Source organism: Silurus aristotelis (genome assembly GCF_946808225.1).
Source record: "Silurus aristotelis genome assembly, chromosome: 10".
NCBI classification, from domain to species: Eukaryota; Metazoa; Chordata; class Actinopteri; order Siluriformes; family Siluridae; genus Silurus; species Silurus aristotelis.
In genome coordinates this window covers 19,322,036-19,337,130 of record NC_139583.1, presented here as the reverse complement: position 1 = coordinate 19,337,130, position 15,095 = coordinate 19,322,036, and the positions used below count along the sequence as shown (strand labels likewise).

At 38.5% G+C, this 15,095-nt stretch overlaps 1 protein-coding gene across 4 annotated transcripts in view; it reads right to left on the bottom strand.

Moving 5' to 3' along the window:
• The window catches only part of cdon (cell adhesion associated, oncogene regulated), a 41,191-nt gene that overhangs the window by 3,200 nt on the left and 22,896 nt on the right, over positions 1-15,095 (bottom strand). For 3 of the 4 annotated variants that reach the window (XM_083552623.1, XM_083552624.1, XM_083552625.1), the window contains exons 8-18: positions 12,392-12,663; positions 11,599-11,773; positions 8,414-8,527; positions 7,690-7,893; positions 6,645-6,826; positions 5,585-5,690; positions 4,473-4,595; positions 3,633-3,824; positions 3,070-3,365; positions 2,617-2,696; positions 1,728-1,981 (exon numbers count right to left, since the gene is read on the bottom strand). In XM_083552623.1, coding sequence (XP_083408749.1) covers positions 1,728-1,981; positions 2,617-2,696; positions 3,070-3,365; positions 3,633-3,824; positions 4,473-4,595; positions 5,585-5,690; positions 6,645-6,826; positions 7,690-7,893; positions 8,414-8,527; positions 11,599-11,773; positions 12,392-12,663 — 1,998 coding nt within the window. Of the gene's footprint in view, positions 1-1,727; positions 1,982-2,616; positions 2,946-3,030; positions 3,366-3,632; positions 3,825-4,472; positions 4,596-5,584; positions 5,691-6,644; positions 6,827-7,689; positions 7,894-8,413; positions 8,528-11,598; positions 11,774-12,391; positions 12,664-15,095 lie in introns of all 4 variants that reach the window. The other variant, XR_014535432.1, reaches the window with a different exon arrangement.

The following is a 15,095-nucleotide window of genomic DNA, read 5'->3' as shown; positions in this document are numbered from 1 at the left end:
AACCCGTATTTAACTGGCAGCCTACCTTCCAGTTTCACTGACTCTGCAAGATGGTGGGCCGTTCTAAAGTGACTGAAAGCCTCCGGCAGCAGGTTGTCCAGATGAAGGCCGAAGGGATGACTCTATCAGCCATAGCAAGACAAATTGGTCGTTCCAAATCTGTGATTTCAAGACTATTGAATCTTTACATCACAAACTCATTCAAGTCCGCCAAGAAGGCTGGTCGTCCACGGAAGACAAATACAAGAGAGGACAGGATACTGTGGAGGATCTCAATGGGCAATCGTTTCCACATTGCAGCTGGAATTGCTCACCAGTTCAGCGCTAAACAGGGTAAGGATCTGTCTCGTCATACAGTGTCTCGACGTTTAAGAGCATTTGGACTGAAAGCCCACTCTGCAGTGACCAAACCTCTCGTTAGCAGAAAGAATCAAAAGGCTAGACTAAGTTTTGCTAAGGAGCATGTTGTGTGGACAGAGGAGAACTGGTCCAAAGTTCACTTCAGTGATAAAAGCAAGTTTAATTTATTTGGGTCCGATGGGAAACATTATGTTCGGCGACAAACTAGAAAAAGACTGAACCCAAAGTGTGTAAAGAAGTCAGTGAAAAGTGGAGGAGGAAGTGTCATGGTTTGGGGCATGTTTTCTGCAGCAGGAGTTGGGCCTCTTATACAGCTACATGGCAGAGTGAATGCAAATATTTATCAGAACCTTCTTTAACAACATATGGTTCCTTCCCTGTGTTCATCACCCAATCAGCCCACAGTGTTCATGCAGGACAACGCTCCATGTCACACAGCAAAACGGGTAAAGCAGTTCCTTGAAACTGAAAACATTGAAATAATGACATGGCCTGCCCAGAGTCCTGATCTCAACCCAATAGAGAACCTCTGGAAAATCCTTAGCGACAAAGTTATGGCCAAGAAACCCACTACAGTCACAGAACTGTGGAGGAGACTGGAAGAAGAGTGGACCAAAATCACACCAGAGCAGTGTGAGAGACTAGTGCTGTCCTGTGGCCGCAGATGTGCTGAAGTCATTCAGAGCAGAGGCCTGTACACTTCCTACTAATTGCTGACTGTTTTAACCTTCAGAAAATTTTTTTGTAATCTTTTTCCATGCTACAGTCATTGTTGGTCTCTAATTTTGATCAGTGTGTTTCATTTCATTTCTTCTTCTCCCGCTTATCCGTAATTCGGGTCGCGGGGGCAGCAGTCTAAGCAGATTCCTCAGACACTTCTCCGTGTCCAGGGATCGGGCTGTCAAGGCCCCCGCCTTCGACTGCTGCCCAATCCTCTCAGCACCGGTCCCTTACGGTCCCTCCTGCAGGTGGTCCTGCAGGAGCCCACGGGAATTGATCAGTGTGTTTTTTTTGCAAAATAATGTTTTTTTGGAAATGCCTTAGTTATTTTGTGGAAAAGGTGTTCTGGTAGCATGGTATAGACAGGACAAAAACTCCTTCAACTGTTGAGGAGTGAAGATGACATTATTTCAGAATTGTTCAATTGTTTATAAATTGTTCTCTAATTTTGATCTCCAGTGTGTATGTGTGTATGTATATATATATATATATATATATATATATATATATATATATATATATATATATATATATATATATATATATATATGAGAGAGAAAGAGAGAGAGAGAGAGAGAGAGAGAGAGAGAGAGAGAGAGAGAGAGAGTGTTATGACCAGGAACACTACTTTTGTGCTTCTGACCCACCTCTGCTGTAGTTGGTGCCTGGCATTTCGGTTCCACTCTCAAAACTCTGGGATGATGTCGAGTCTGAGTTCACTTGCATCTGTTCTCTGATCACATCCACCCTCTCGCAAGTACCCTGTTGTACTGGGCTGTCTTTACTATGGTGCAGGTGTGAGCCATGGTTTAAAGGCACCATCTCGAGACCATCAGGTTGGAAAGGTACCAGGTGGTGCTTTAGGCCACCTGAGAAATTGCCATTGGCTTTTGTGTAACACCTGGTCATAAACATAAAGATGCATGTGAGGTTTATTTTAATCATCCAGACTGTTCAACTATCAGGGAGTCAAAGTTCACAGCAAACTGTCGTGTCATAATCTGCGGAATGTTTTTATACAAGTCCTGTAAAAATCATTTCCTTAATCCTATCAGCCTCCAGTCTGACTCAGCCCCTATATGTATTTTTATCAAACACAAGGCCTGTATGCTAAATGATAAATCTGTATTCACCTTCTTTCTCATACACACAGTAATACATGCAAGTGTTTAAACCCAAAAATATAAATATACACTCAGCAACACACACACAAAACTGTTGTAAATAAACAAAATCACACATGCACACACACAGCAAACTCTGAATGACTTCTGCTCTTATCAATTCCATTCACTCCGGCACTCCCCACTGACTTGTGGGAAGCTGAGAAGTAAACAGTGCTGCCATTAAGAGTTGCATGGCTGCATGCCGAATAAACTGTTTGTGCTACACACACTAGAACAGATAAACAAGCCACACTGATGGACGTATGCCACAGTGTGCGTGTGCATGTCTGGACCAGACAGAACTCTTGAGACCCAGATGACTGGAATGTAGACAGAAAGAGCCCTTTCTCTCTAGCTGTTTTTCTCTCACCTGTTGTTGTTACAGAAGTTCTGGCAGTTCATGCAGTCAGAAGAGTCCGTCTGGGTTACAGATGTGTACATGCTTCCTCGCTGCCACAACAGAAACACAAATAGTTAGAAAACTTCACTTTGATGTTACGTCACATCACAACATATGGGAAAAATTGCTATAGTTCGGTGTTATTCATTAATTCAGTTATTTTTAACCAAACACTTTCACATGTTTACAATGTTTAAGCACCAAAAAATGCTTTATATTATTTCAAATAATTAAAACTAATCATTAATGCTCAAACAATGGACATATCTAAAATGCTATAATGGGTATTGTAGCTAGACCTTTACAAATCCTTCTCGAAAGCCTTTTATATTTAATTCAGATGAAATAATGTGTACAATCATTAAAGAGCCATAAAATTTATACATTGGTTAACGACAGACAGGGTGTCGCCATTCTACTTACACTGTGCAAATGGTGAGGGTGTGTATGCTCAAAGTCCACAGTGCTGTGGGGCAGAGATGTGTCATGGGTGTGGGAATGTCCCAGACTGTAGACAGGACCTGAGCCATTTAGCAGTGTCTGACCATTCGGGAATTTATGGTGGAGGTGATGGCAACCCTGAGGCATGACAGACCCACTGTTCCCATGACTGCCATGCAGGTTGCCATTGAGCTGGCTGGAGCCAGATAGTGTTGTGTACTCCATAATATGACCATTCATCTCAGCAGGCTGGTACAGGTAACCAGGAGGGTTGTACTCTGTAGAGAACAACAGAAGGTAAAAGAAAGATAGAGAGAGAGAATCTAAACTAATTTATAATTATAAATATTCAGGCCCCTGAAAAACACATTACTTGTTTGCAAACCTATTTCTATCTATGGGATATGTGGGCTACTACTTTAACATGCACAGCCCAAAGTATTTACTCTGTTACTCAACCCCATTCAGAGCTTCACAGTGCGTGTTGATGCTGTAAAAAAAAACATGGTAGTGGATCACTCCATAGGCCTGGATTTGGAACTCACTGTGCATGCTGTGTTGCTGACGGTTTCTCCACAAACACATGATAATAAAGATGAGAAGGATAAGCACCATGACACCTAATATGCAGCCCACAATCAGGTACAAGACACCACCTGCTGAATAATTTGAACTGGGTGGGTACACAACTGGTGGAGTGATGGGCCTCTGACTGGGAACACCTGGCAGCTGGCGTGCTGTACAGATCAAAACAGAGAGAGAGAGAAGAATAAGATACAAGCTTGTCTGGCAACAACAACCATGCCAAGATCAAAGTCACAAAGGTTACATTTTTTCAAATCCAGATGTTTGATGTGAACACTAACTGCTACACCTTTTTGATTTTCTGCTTTTAAATGCAGCTGCTACATGATTGCATAATTGCATTAAGGTGCAGGTGTACTATTGTTCCACTTAAAGTGAATGTATTAGACATTCCCATAAACATGACATTGTCATATACTGTGTATATTCGTGCATTTCTTTATACATTCACAGCTGTAAAATAAAATGGAAGATGAAAGAAAACAAACAAGCATCTACTAAACAAAACTGTGCAGCAAGCTCTTTACAGGTTTAAGCTTTGTGCTAATAACAGGCCGTTGCAGCATTGGGTCTTGTTTTGATTTCCCCAGGCCCGTATTAATAACAGTTATTAAAACATGACGTAAGGGAGATGAATCACAATGTGTCCCATTGTCCCGGACTCTAATAATCCATTGCTGTGTTCAGGTCTGTAATTACAGCAGTGGCTTTTATAGCCTCCTTTAGTCTGTTCAAGTATTGCATTCCCATAAACGTATGCTCTCTACTCTCTCCCCCTTTCATTTCCTTTTTTCTCTCACCTTTAGTTTCACATATCATCACGTTACTATAATCACTCTCTCCAGCATCATTGTAGCACTGCATCTTGATGTCATAGGATGTCTCAGGTTGGAGCTGACCAATCATGTGCCAGCGCTTGATACCTGCAGGAGCGTAAATGAAAAAGAGCCAGGTTACTGTGACATAATTATACATGGCTGTCTCCCTACAGTGCCCTCCCTTTGTATGTCTCTTTCTCGCCATTTCCACTCTTTCTTTTTCTCCCTCTTTCTCCCTAGTCCCATAATACTTCAGACACATGCTTTATTCCAGACAGAGTCCTTATAAGGCAACTTAATGTTTGCTCTGGCTTGGCTTCAGTATACCCACAGCACTGTGCACACACTCTGATCTCAGAGATGAACACATACAGCCACTCTGAGTCAGCTCTTTAATCAAAGCTTGTGGGACAGAGTTCCACGAGCATACAGCCAAAGCTTGGAATTAGATATAACCTACAGACATACACAAACAACATACAACAGTACACAAAAAGCATGAATAGCCGTTGAGGTTGGTGCCCTGTGTGACTGAATTATCTGACTAAAAGTATATTTTCGCCAGCCTGTCAGTTATAAAACAGAACGACAGTTCTCAGGCCAGAGAGAAATACGAAAAAAGGGTCTGAATCATTGTTAGCATTCTTCCAGCTGTGAAAGGCCCCTCTCACTGTCTTGAGTGTAGTGTTTCAGTTTGGGCCCATTAGAGGCAGACACTTATTTAAAACACATTTTTAGCCTGGCTCATTACACCATGCTACAGGTTCACTGCATGTCAATAAGCAGACATTTACAGGGATATTCATTTCCTTTGCACACACACACGCACACACACACACACACACACACACACACACACACACACACACACACACACACACACACAATATCTGTGCCTTAACTTCCACATCAAGGCCACACCCAATTTAGCATGGAACATGGAACACAATGCAACTTGAAAGAAATCAAAAGGTAATCGATCCACATGGAGCATGAATCAGCATGAAGAATGGAATAGCTGATGTACTGGATAAACATTAGAAAATAGCTGAGTGTAAGAAAAATGAGCAGCACGAAGCATGAATCTTTCATACCTTCAATCACATCCCTCTTATAATCACCATCATTGTCACTGTCCGTAGGCCGATAGTAGATGTAGAAGCCCTGGATGGGAGTGTTGTTGTTACTGGATGTAGTGTACTATGGAAGAGAACCAGAAAGACAGACACACTAGTTACCAAAACACTGAAATATCCAAGTTCACTCTGCCAAACACTAGCAAACTGAGCCTGAAGAAACTAATATTCACAAAGATGATCAAATATGCACAGAGAAACTCGCATTCAAGACCCAGAATCAAACTTGCATTCTTGGTTAATTAGTTTTATCCTTCATTTTCATAAAACAGAACACATACTCTCCCACTGCCAAGAATCTATAAATAGCCATCATTTTCCTCTGCTCTTTTGACATAGCACTTAACTTTGTTTGGCAAAAATACCCACACCCTGTTAAAGAAGTCCAGTATTATTAAAACAAACCTTTTTTGAAAATGATGGATAATAAGAAAATGTCTCATGTATACCTAATGGCATTTGGAAAAAAATGAAAAGTCTGTTCTTAAATATATTGTTTCATACCAGTAGAGACTTGCATGACCAGGAACTACTATGCTGTTAAATCAGGACTTTAAAAAAAAGTTTCAGTGATTCCTTTTGAGAACAAAAATAATCAGTTTTTGCCGTTTGCCGTTGTCATTTGTGTTCACTGTCAATACAGTCTAAATAATTTAAAGTGATCTGGATGAGTGTTTTCAAACTATTTCATACAATTCCAAAGTCAAGAATACTAATATATAATAAGTCCACTCAAAGTTAAGGTAAAATTTTATAGAATTAGCCAAACTATTCTCTTGTACTGAGCAGTTTTACAGCCATTATAATGAACTCATGTCAACCATAGTTTTAAGCTTTCTGTGCCAAGACATGCCAGGTTGGAAAACAGTACAGCTGGTTCTATAAAAATGATACCATAAAGAAACTAAGACACCAATTGCACTGTACCCACAAATAAAAAACTTGCTTATTTAATATTAAACTCAAGTACATGAAAAGTGTGTGGAATACTATTTGTTCATGCCAATGTATTACTCACAGTCCATCGCACCATGATCTGACTGTCACTGACAGCATCAGTAGAAGAGATGTGAGGACCAGCCACGGGTCGGTTGGACACAGGTGAACTTGTCATCGCTATCTGGTATGGCCTGGAGGTGGCACTGTGAGGACTCTCACCATAGATGTTCATGGCAATGACGCGGAAACGGTACGTGGAACCTGGGAATAAAAATGTGAAACACATTTAAAATACCTACTTCGAATAATCATCAACTGTGCCTTGGAATGATGCAGGGGCCCATGAAGAATATCCAGCAACTGATTGGGCTGAATGACTTGTAATTTGAATAAGCTACAGCAGTGGAAACCACAAACATACCATACATCAATTATTAAGTTTAGATAATTATTAACGTGTTTCAGTAGTCTCTTAAACAGAACAGGTTTAATCCAAAAAACAAACAAAAAAAAAAGTTGGCCGAAAAAAATAAATGTAATGTGGAATAAAAATCATCATTTAACAAAACATAAAAAAGAATATTATTGTACACATTTAAACAACCTTTAAAAAGAAAATCTGATGTGTGCATAATGTATTTGAACATGAATGGGCTACTTTGGGCTACTTAAAGTTCGAAAGCCTTCGAGTATGTGTTGCAATCTCATATGGCTAATGAAATACACAGTGGTAAAATAGCCTGGAAAAAAATGTTGTCAAGAGGAAAACTACAGCTAAGAAGAAAAGTAAGATTGTTCTCAGTCAGATTAAAAGTAGTTCAGTGATGGTGCATTTTATGTGTCCAATTTCAGTGTCTGTGATAAAACATTAATACATTTTATGTTAAATGAATGCACAGTATGCATGCAGTATATTGTCTTTGTTTTGAAATAAACTCTAATACTATAAGCACATTTGGGCCAATTGAATCTTGCTAAATCTAGCTAATCTAACTAAAACATTATTATTGAGGATAAAGATCTATTATCTTTTGATTTAATATGTTATGGTTAGCTTTAGAAACTTCGTTTTAGATGCAGGCATGCCACTGTTTGAGTTTAATACAAGGTGTGTGCAAATCTACCTGCTTCTAAGTTGCGTATTTCCACAGACAGCTTGAGAGGTGAGATGTTGTCATCGGCTATGATCCAATCCACACTGCGGCCCTTCCTGTACTCTACGCGAAAAGCTGTGATTGGAGAACCACCATTGGCCCGTGGGATCCATGTGACGTAAACTGAATTCTCGGATGCCATAGAGATGGTTGGCCTATCTGGGGCCTCAGGAACTGCAAGACAAAACAAGGCTAAGTAAATCTGAAACCATAAACATGATTATTCGAGTTACTAGACTGAACATGAAAAATGGCCATGTTTCCTGTGAAGTGGAAACAGTTGACCATCAATCATGTGAAAAGGATCAAACACACACACAGAGAAAAAGAGCAGCTAAAGTAAAATAAACAGAAACACACAACATAGACAAACCACATGCCAGAGTGGAGCATGTACTTACTGAACGGGCTCTGGGCCATAGACAGAAAGAGGCAAATTGAGAAAGAGAGAAGGTCATAGGGAAGAGAGGGGGTTAGTGTAAAAAAAAAAAGATAAGGCTAAATTAATGTTCAATCAAAGAAACTCACTCTCATTCAAAAAGACACAAATCTTCATAACCCATACATGCATAGACATTATAATAAATATTTATAACATGCACTCTCAATTACAGCCATTGCCAAAGTATTTGAATTGTTTGATTTTACTCTGTCAAATTAATAATTTGTGATTTATTCATCATAGAAGGTGTACCTCTGTCATGGATGACCACTCCATAGTGCGTATTGATTTTGTCTTCGGGGGCTTTCTCAGGCAAAGACACAAATGGGGCCTTCGAGGGATTCTTATTGGAGGAGGAGCTCTTCTCTAAAAAATCACAGAGGGGAAAAAGTGAGAAAAGAGAATGAGAATGACGAGAGGACGAGGGGAAAAAAACCTGAGAGAAGTGCTGGGAAGAGATTGGCAGTGATTTACAGCTCTGTTATTCCCTCTGTGAACAGCGGCTGCACTGTGCCAATGCAGTGTGGAGGTCTGTATGCTTCATTTAGCCTTACTGACTGGCTATGCGTTACTGCACACAGTTGCATGTTCTCAAATGGAAGTGACGCGACTCTAATAATCTTTGCTCTGTGTGTCCAGCTGGATTATACAGGGCAGTTCAATTGTGTTTTACAGGTTTATGAATATACAAACATGATAATGGATGCTGTGATATAATAATATCACATTTTGGATTGGTTTGTTTGGTTCATAAATATATATTTATGCATTGTATGCTGTATTAAAAAGTGTGTAAAACAATAAGTGTGTGGAATAATATAACAATGCAAAAGATTATATGAAGCCTATTAGGAAGATTGTGAGGTCTCAAAACAAAACGAAACTAAACTTAACGAAACTAAACAAAACCAAAAAAAGGGCTACTGCGTCAAATACAGTGAGGAAAATAAGTATTTGAACACCCTGCTATTTTGCAAGTTCTCCCACTTAGAAATCATGGAGGGGTCTGAAATTGTCATCGTAGGTGCATGTCCACTGTGAGAGACATAATCTAAAAAAAATAATCCAGAAATCACAATGTATGATTTTTAAACAATTTATTTGTATGATACAGCTGCAAATAAGTATTTGAACACCTGAGAAAGTCAATGCTAATATTTGGTACAGCCTTCGTTTGCAATTACAGAGGTCAAACGTTTTCTGTAGTTTTTCACCAGGTTTGCACACACTGCAGGAGGGATTTTGGCCCACACCTCCACACAGATCTTCTCTAGATCAGTCAGGTTTCTGGCCTTGTCGCTGAGAAACACGGAGTTTAACTCCCTCCAAAGATTCTCTATTGGGTTTAGGTCTGGAGACTGGCTAGGCCACGCCAGAACCTTGATATGCTTCTTACAGAGCCACTCCTTGGTCATTGTCATGTTGGAAGACCCAGCCTCGACCCATCTTCAATGCTCTAACTGAGGGAAGGAGATTGTTCCCCAAAATCTCGCAATACATGGCCCCTGTCATCCTCTCCTTAATACAGTGCAGTAGCCCTGTCACATGTGCAGAAAAACACCCCCAAAGCATGATGCTACCACCCCCATGCTTCACAGTAGGGATGGTGTTCTTGGGATGGTACTCATCATTCTTCTTCCTCCAAACACGTTTAGTGGAATTATGACCCAAAAGTTCTATTTTGGTCTCATCTGACCACATGACTTTCTCCCATGACTCCTCTGGATCATCCAAATGGTCATTGCCAAACTTAAGACGTGCCTGGACATGTGCTGGTTTAAGCAGGGGAACCTTCCGTGCCATGCATGATTTCAAACCATGACGTCTTAGTGTATTACTAACAGTAACCTTGGAAACGGTGGTCCCAGCTCTTTTCAGGTCATTGACCAGCTCCTCCCGTGTAGTTCTGGGCTGATTTCTCACCTTCCTTAGGATCATTGAGACCCCACGAGGTGAGATCTTGCATGGAGCCCCAGTCCGAGGGAGATTGACAGTCATGTTTAGCTTCTTCCATTTTCTAATGACTGCTCCAACAGTGGACCTTTTTTCACCAAGCTGCTTGGCAATTTCCCCATAGCCCTTTCCAGCCTTGTGGAGGTGTACAATTTTGTCTCTAGTGTCTTTGGACAGCTCTTTGGTCTTGGCCATGTTAGTAGTTGGATTCTTACTGATTGTATGGGGTGGACAGGTGTCTTTATGCAGCTAACGACCTCAAACAGGTGCATCTAATTTAGGATAATAAATGTAGTGGAGGTGGACATTTTAAAGGCAGACTAACAGGTCTTTGGGGGTCAGAATTCTAGCTGATAGACAAATGTTCAAATACTTATTTGCAGCTGTATCATACAAATAAATAGTTAAAAAATCATATATTGTGATTTCTGGATTTTTTGTTTTTTAGATTATGTCTCTCACAGTGGACATGCACCTACGATGACAATTTCAGACCCCTCCATGATTTCTAAGTGGGAGAACTTGCAAAATAGCAGGGTGTTCAAATACTTATTTTCCTCACTGTAACTCACTCAGCAACATATATATGGTGACTTTAAAAATAAATTAAGTTATTGTAAATTCTGTACATTTATTGCACAAAGTTTTCTTGATTGTTAAACAATCATCGTGTGTTATATTTAAAAAGAAAACCATTTGTAACTTTTATAATTTAACTGGTACTGTATCCAGTAAACCAAACCTTCTCCCCAAACTAAAGTTAACTTATGAAATATTGAATGGCTAATACTGCCAACTGTAGTGTAATTAAAGGTTTCTTGTTTTGAAAAAAAAAATAAAACCTAGATGGCTTATTTAATGAGTTGACATTAGCAAGAATAACAACTTTCCAAAAATATCAACAAGTCATGCAAATCAAAAGTGGAATAAGTTATGAAAATTAATATTTACTGTTGTAAATTGTCAAAAAAAAAAGAAAAAAAAAATAGCTTCCAGTTCAAATCCAAATACAAAAAACTGATAAAACTAAAATACTTTGAGCACTAAAAAGAAGCATATACAATGACATATCAATACTGCATTACACTTTGTATAATACTCCAGTATTATAGTAAAACTACACAATATTATAACTATACACAAGTAACAAACACAAGAAACTGTTAAATAAACATTAGTTAATGCAGGTGTGTTTAGTTAACATTTAATTACCCTTAAATATATCAGTTAATAAATCTGTTAAAATGAATGACACGTTTAACATGTTAATTAGTGTAGTAATGGTAGTTAAGGGAAATTGAACTGAACAGAACTATATGATTTAGATAGTGGACATTATCACTACAGCAGTACCACTCTAGTGGTAGTGGAGTTTTTTTTATTAGATAACACACTATTGCTGGAACTAACAACACAGTCCACCCAACACCAATCAGCTGAGAGCCGAGAGAGTGAGTGGATGAATATGTGAATGTAATCCTCACCCTTTCCGGTTCGAAAGGTAAGCATGGCGGGTTGGCCCTCGCCAGCATTGCTACGTGCCACCATCAGCACCTCATACAGACTAGAAGGCTCCAGGTCCGACAGGGGGAGGCTCCTTTCACTACCGGGAACTCGTACTGTGTGCCAACTCCCCACCACATTGCCCATCTCATCCACCTATAGCAGCATGGGAAAAAAACAGGAGCTGGTGCTTATACATCAACATGAATCAGCAGATATCGCATAGAAGAACTGCTGCTGTTGAATTTATGTCAAGTCTCTGTCCTTATCTCACTTTTATTTTACCCAATGGTTTCTCAAAATTAAGACAACATATGGTAGTGCATGTACAGGTCTCTGAGGATTGTTTTTTGTTTGTTGCCATTTTGATTATTTTACCATTATAAAAGCTTTTCGTTAATAGATTTTTGACTTTAGTGACAACAAAATAATTTATATCAAATTTAATTTATTGTGATAAAGATCCTTATTGAGCAGTTTAGCATAAAAAGAAGAAATCTGTTGGAATCACAGAGATTTAAAACAAGCAAACAAAAAAATTTTTATGAACTAGATGTATATTTGATGGTAATGCTCTACATTAAATCACAAATCAAAACAGGTATTCCTAAACCAGATCAACACATTGCAGTTTTACCAAATACATTTAAGTCTTCATTTAGCCATTCTCTGAAAAGTAAATAAATTGTTAGTAAGCATGATTATGCAAAGACAAACATCTCTAGAAAATGTCTTCAAAGAAGCACTTCCAAATAAAGTGAAAATTTTAATCACCTTGCGATATTTAACAAAGTAGGCGTTGATTGGTCTCCCCCAGTCTCGCCCTGGCCGCCACTCCAGTTCATATGCATTGGGTCTATGTGTTTGTGGTGGACTGATAATGATTGGGGCCTCTGGAGTTGGCTTGTCACTGGTCCTCTCTGTGAATGAACCTTTGGCATCACCATCTGATGGTAGGAACAGCCCCTCTCCCTCATCACTCTGGACTGGTTGGACAGTTGGTTGCATATCTATTGTAGCAGCAGTGGTTGAAGTGGTCTGCGGATCTGTTGAAACAGTTGTTTTGGAATATATTTTTACATTGTCTGTGTTTAATGTGTTTAATATCTAATACTGAGAGCATTAATGTTTTTAGTACAGTTAAACAGTAAAACTAGATCTTAAATAGAGCACTGTGTTGAGGACAATAGTTTCTATATGGCGATCCAAGTCTTTCCCTTAAAGAATGTGAGTAATCTGTTGAGCTACGACGCAACTAGAAAACGTCAGTGCAGCAGGAGTAAATGCTTCACTACCAATATGGAGCTCTTTCAATCTTCATTGTAAAACACAGTGGCCAGGACTTAAACGGCATTGCCCAATAATGCTTTGTTTATTATTTCTTGCTTAACCGAATACTATCTGCAGCCAAAGTGGTCCACCTGGGAAATAACAAATACTGGAAACATGACATCTTATACAGGCTTGGCAGCAAAAAGATGTAATGTAATGAAGAACAGTGATGCATTTAAACAGTGTGTGTCTCAGTGTCCTGCTCTTTAGTTAGATGAATAAATTATGTCTAGTTATGTATCTACAAGCCAAACCTAAAAGACAGCTGTATCTGGGTAAGCAAAAATAATTTTCAAAAAGAGTTTGGATTGTACACAGTTGATGTAGCGCTAGGCTAAAATGTGATATCTCTGTATCTCTCCTCTGTTCTAATTCTGGGGGCATGGCACTGGTTTACGCTACAAAACAAACAACTTCAGGGCTGCTGACTGTAGAGCAAAAGCCTGGGCTTAAAACAAGTGCACTTGCATTCCACACTGCAACTGTAAAATACCAGACACAATCCAAGCTCTAAGCTTGCTCTGTACTCTCACCCTCCATAATATGGTCCACATTCCCTCCCTTTTTTTACCTCTCTTACTCTGTAGTTTACATTCCAATGCATAAAGATGCATGGTGAATACATAATGAGTACAAAATAGGGATGCATTACAATTTTTTTAAATCGTAAAAACAGAAGTCAGTGTTGTCTGTACGCAAAAGTTGGATTTTTCTTTTATATGTAAAGCATAACCTATGCCCTGACAGCACTGGAGAATACTGAGAAAAAAGACTGCTGAAAATTTTAATTGTAGAAAGTTTTTCAACTTCTTGAACAGCTGTCCTGGCAAACTTTATTTCAAGTAGTCGATAGTTTATATAACATGGCTGTGACTAAGCACGCTAACCATGTTTCAAAGCAATAATCTCTTTCCCCAGTCAAGAATCTGTCATTCGCAGTTAACCAATGTAGTTATCAAATATTACTTTGCCAGATTTACTTGTGTATTAAGTAAGAATTTGCTATTAGAATCTGATATGTAGCTGGAACAATGTTGCTCTCCTGCAAATAGGGCAAACTTTTTAAAAAATTTTTAGTGCATAACAATGAAATTCATGCTTTCTTAAGTCTAAAATCACAGGTGGGTGTCTATCATTATAGCCATTTTAGTTTAATTAAAGTTTAATTCAAATAATTGTGTATGATTTTATGTTTAAAAAGTTTACATTCATAAAATATTTTGGCACACATTATAAAGAAGACCTTATAGAAGTCCTCAATCATACAATGAAGTTGTTATTTGAGCCATCGTCAAGAAGTGACAGTTTACCATTAAAAAAAAAAGTAATATGTTATAAAATATTACTATAATAATGTCATATAATGTCTTTTTAAAAGTGTCTGAAATGTCAGGGTGCAACATCAAAGTCAAACAGTGCAACCAGAGAAAACACATTGAAACAAGTACAGGAGAGACATGTAGCTGAAACACCATATGCAATGCATTTTATCAGTTTTCATGAAGACTAATTAAACTAATTTCAACATGACAATTTGAATTGAAATATTAGATTAGTAAATACAGCATATATATATTTATAATAATATGATTGCATAATTATTGTCATTTGTGTTTATTTATTTATATATTTAGCTATTTATGTATTTATTCATGAAATTGCAATGTTAATGACACTGAAATCCATTTAAATGCATTTTTCATAACTCTAAATAAATGTTATAATATTATAATTTCAGTATTGCCACCTGACATATTCTGAGGGGTTAAACTGACCTTAGACATGAGAGAAGCAGAAAGACAAGCAGTGAAAATTTCAGAGACTAATCTTTTACTCATCTACCACACTAGTGATGTAACCGAATATAAATGCATCAGTACACATCGTACACTTATTATAACACAAATATATATGTCTCTCTCGCCTTCATTCTGACTCAAGTCATTCTTATGTGCATTAATAGGGGAAAGTTGGGTGTTCAGTAAACATTACCAATGAGAGACTGCCATGACATCTGGCAGGGAAAAAAAAGGGGGGAGCGAATATATAAGGGAGTGGAAAGAGAGAAACCAGTGTGTACAGTGAAAGGATTCTTAAATCATTTACGTTCAAGCACAGAGAACAACCAGTATTTGGACCCGTGTTA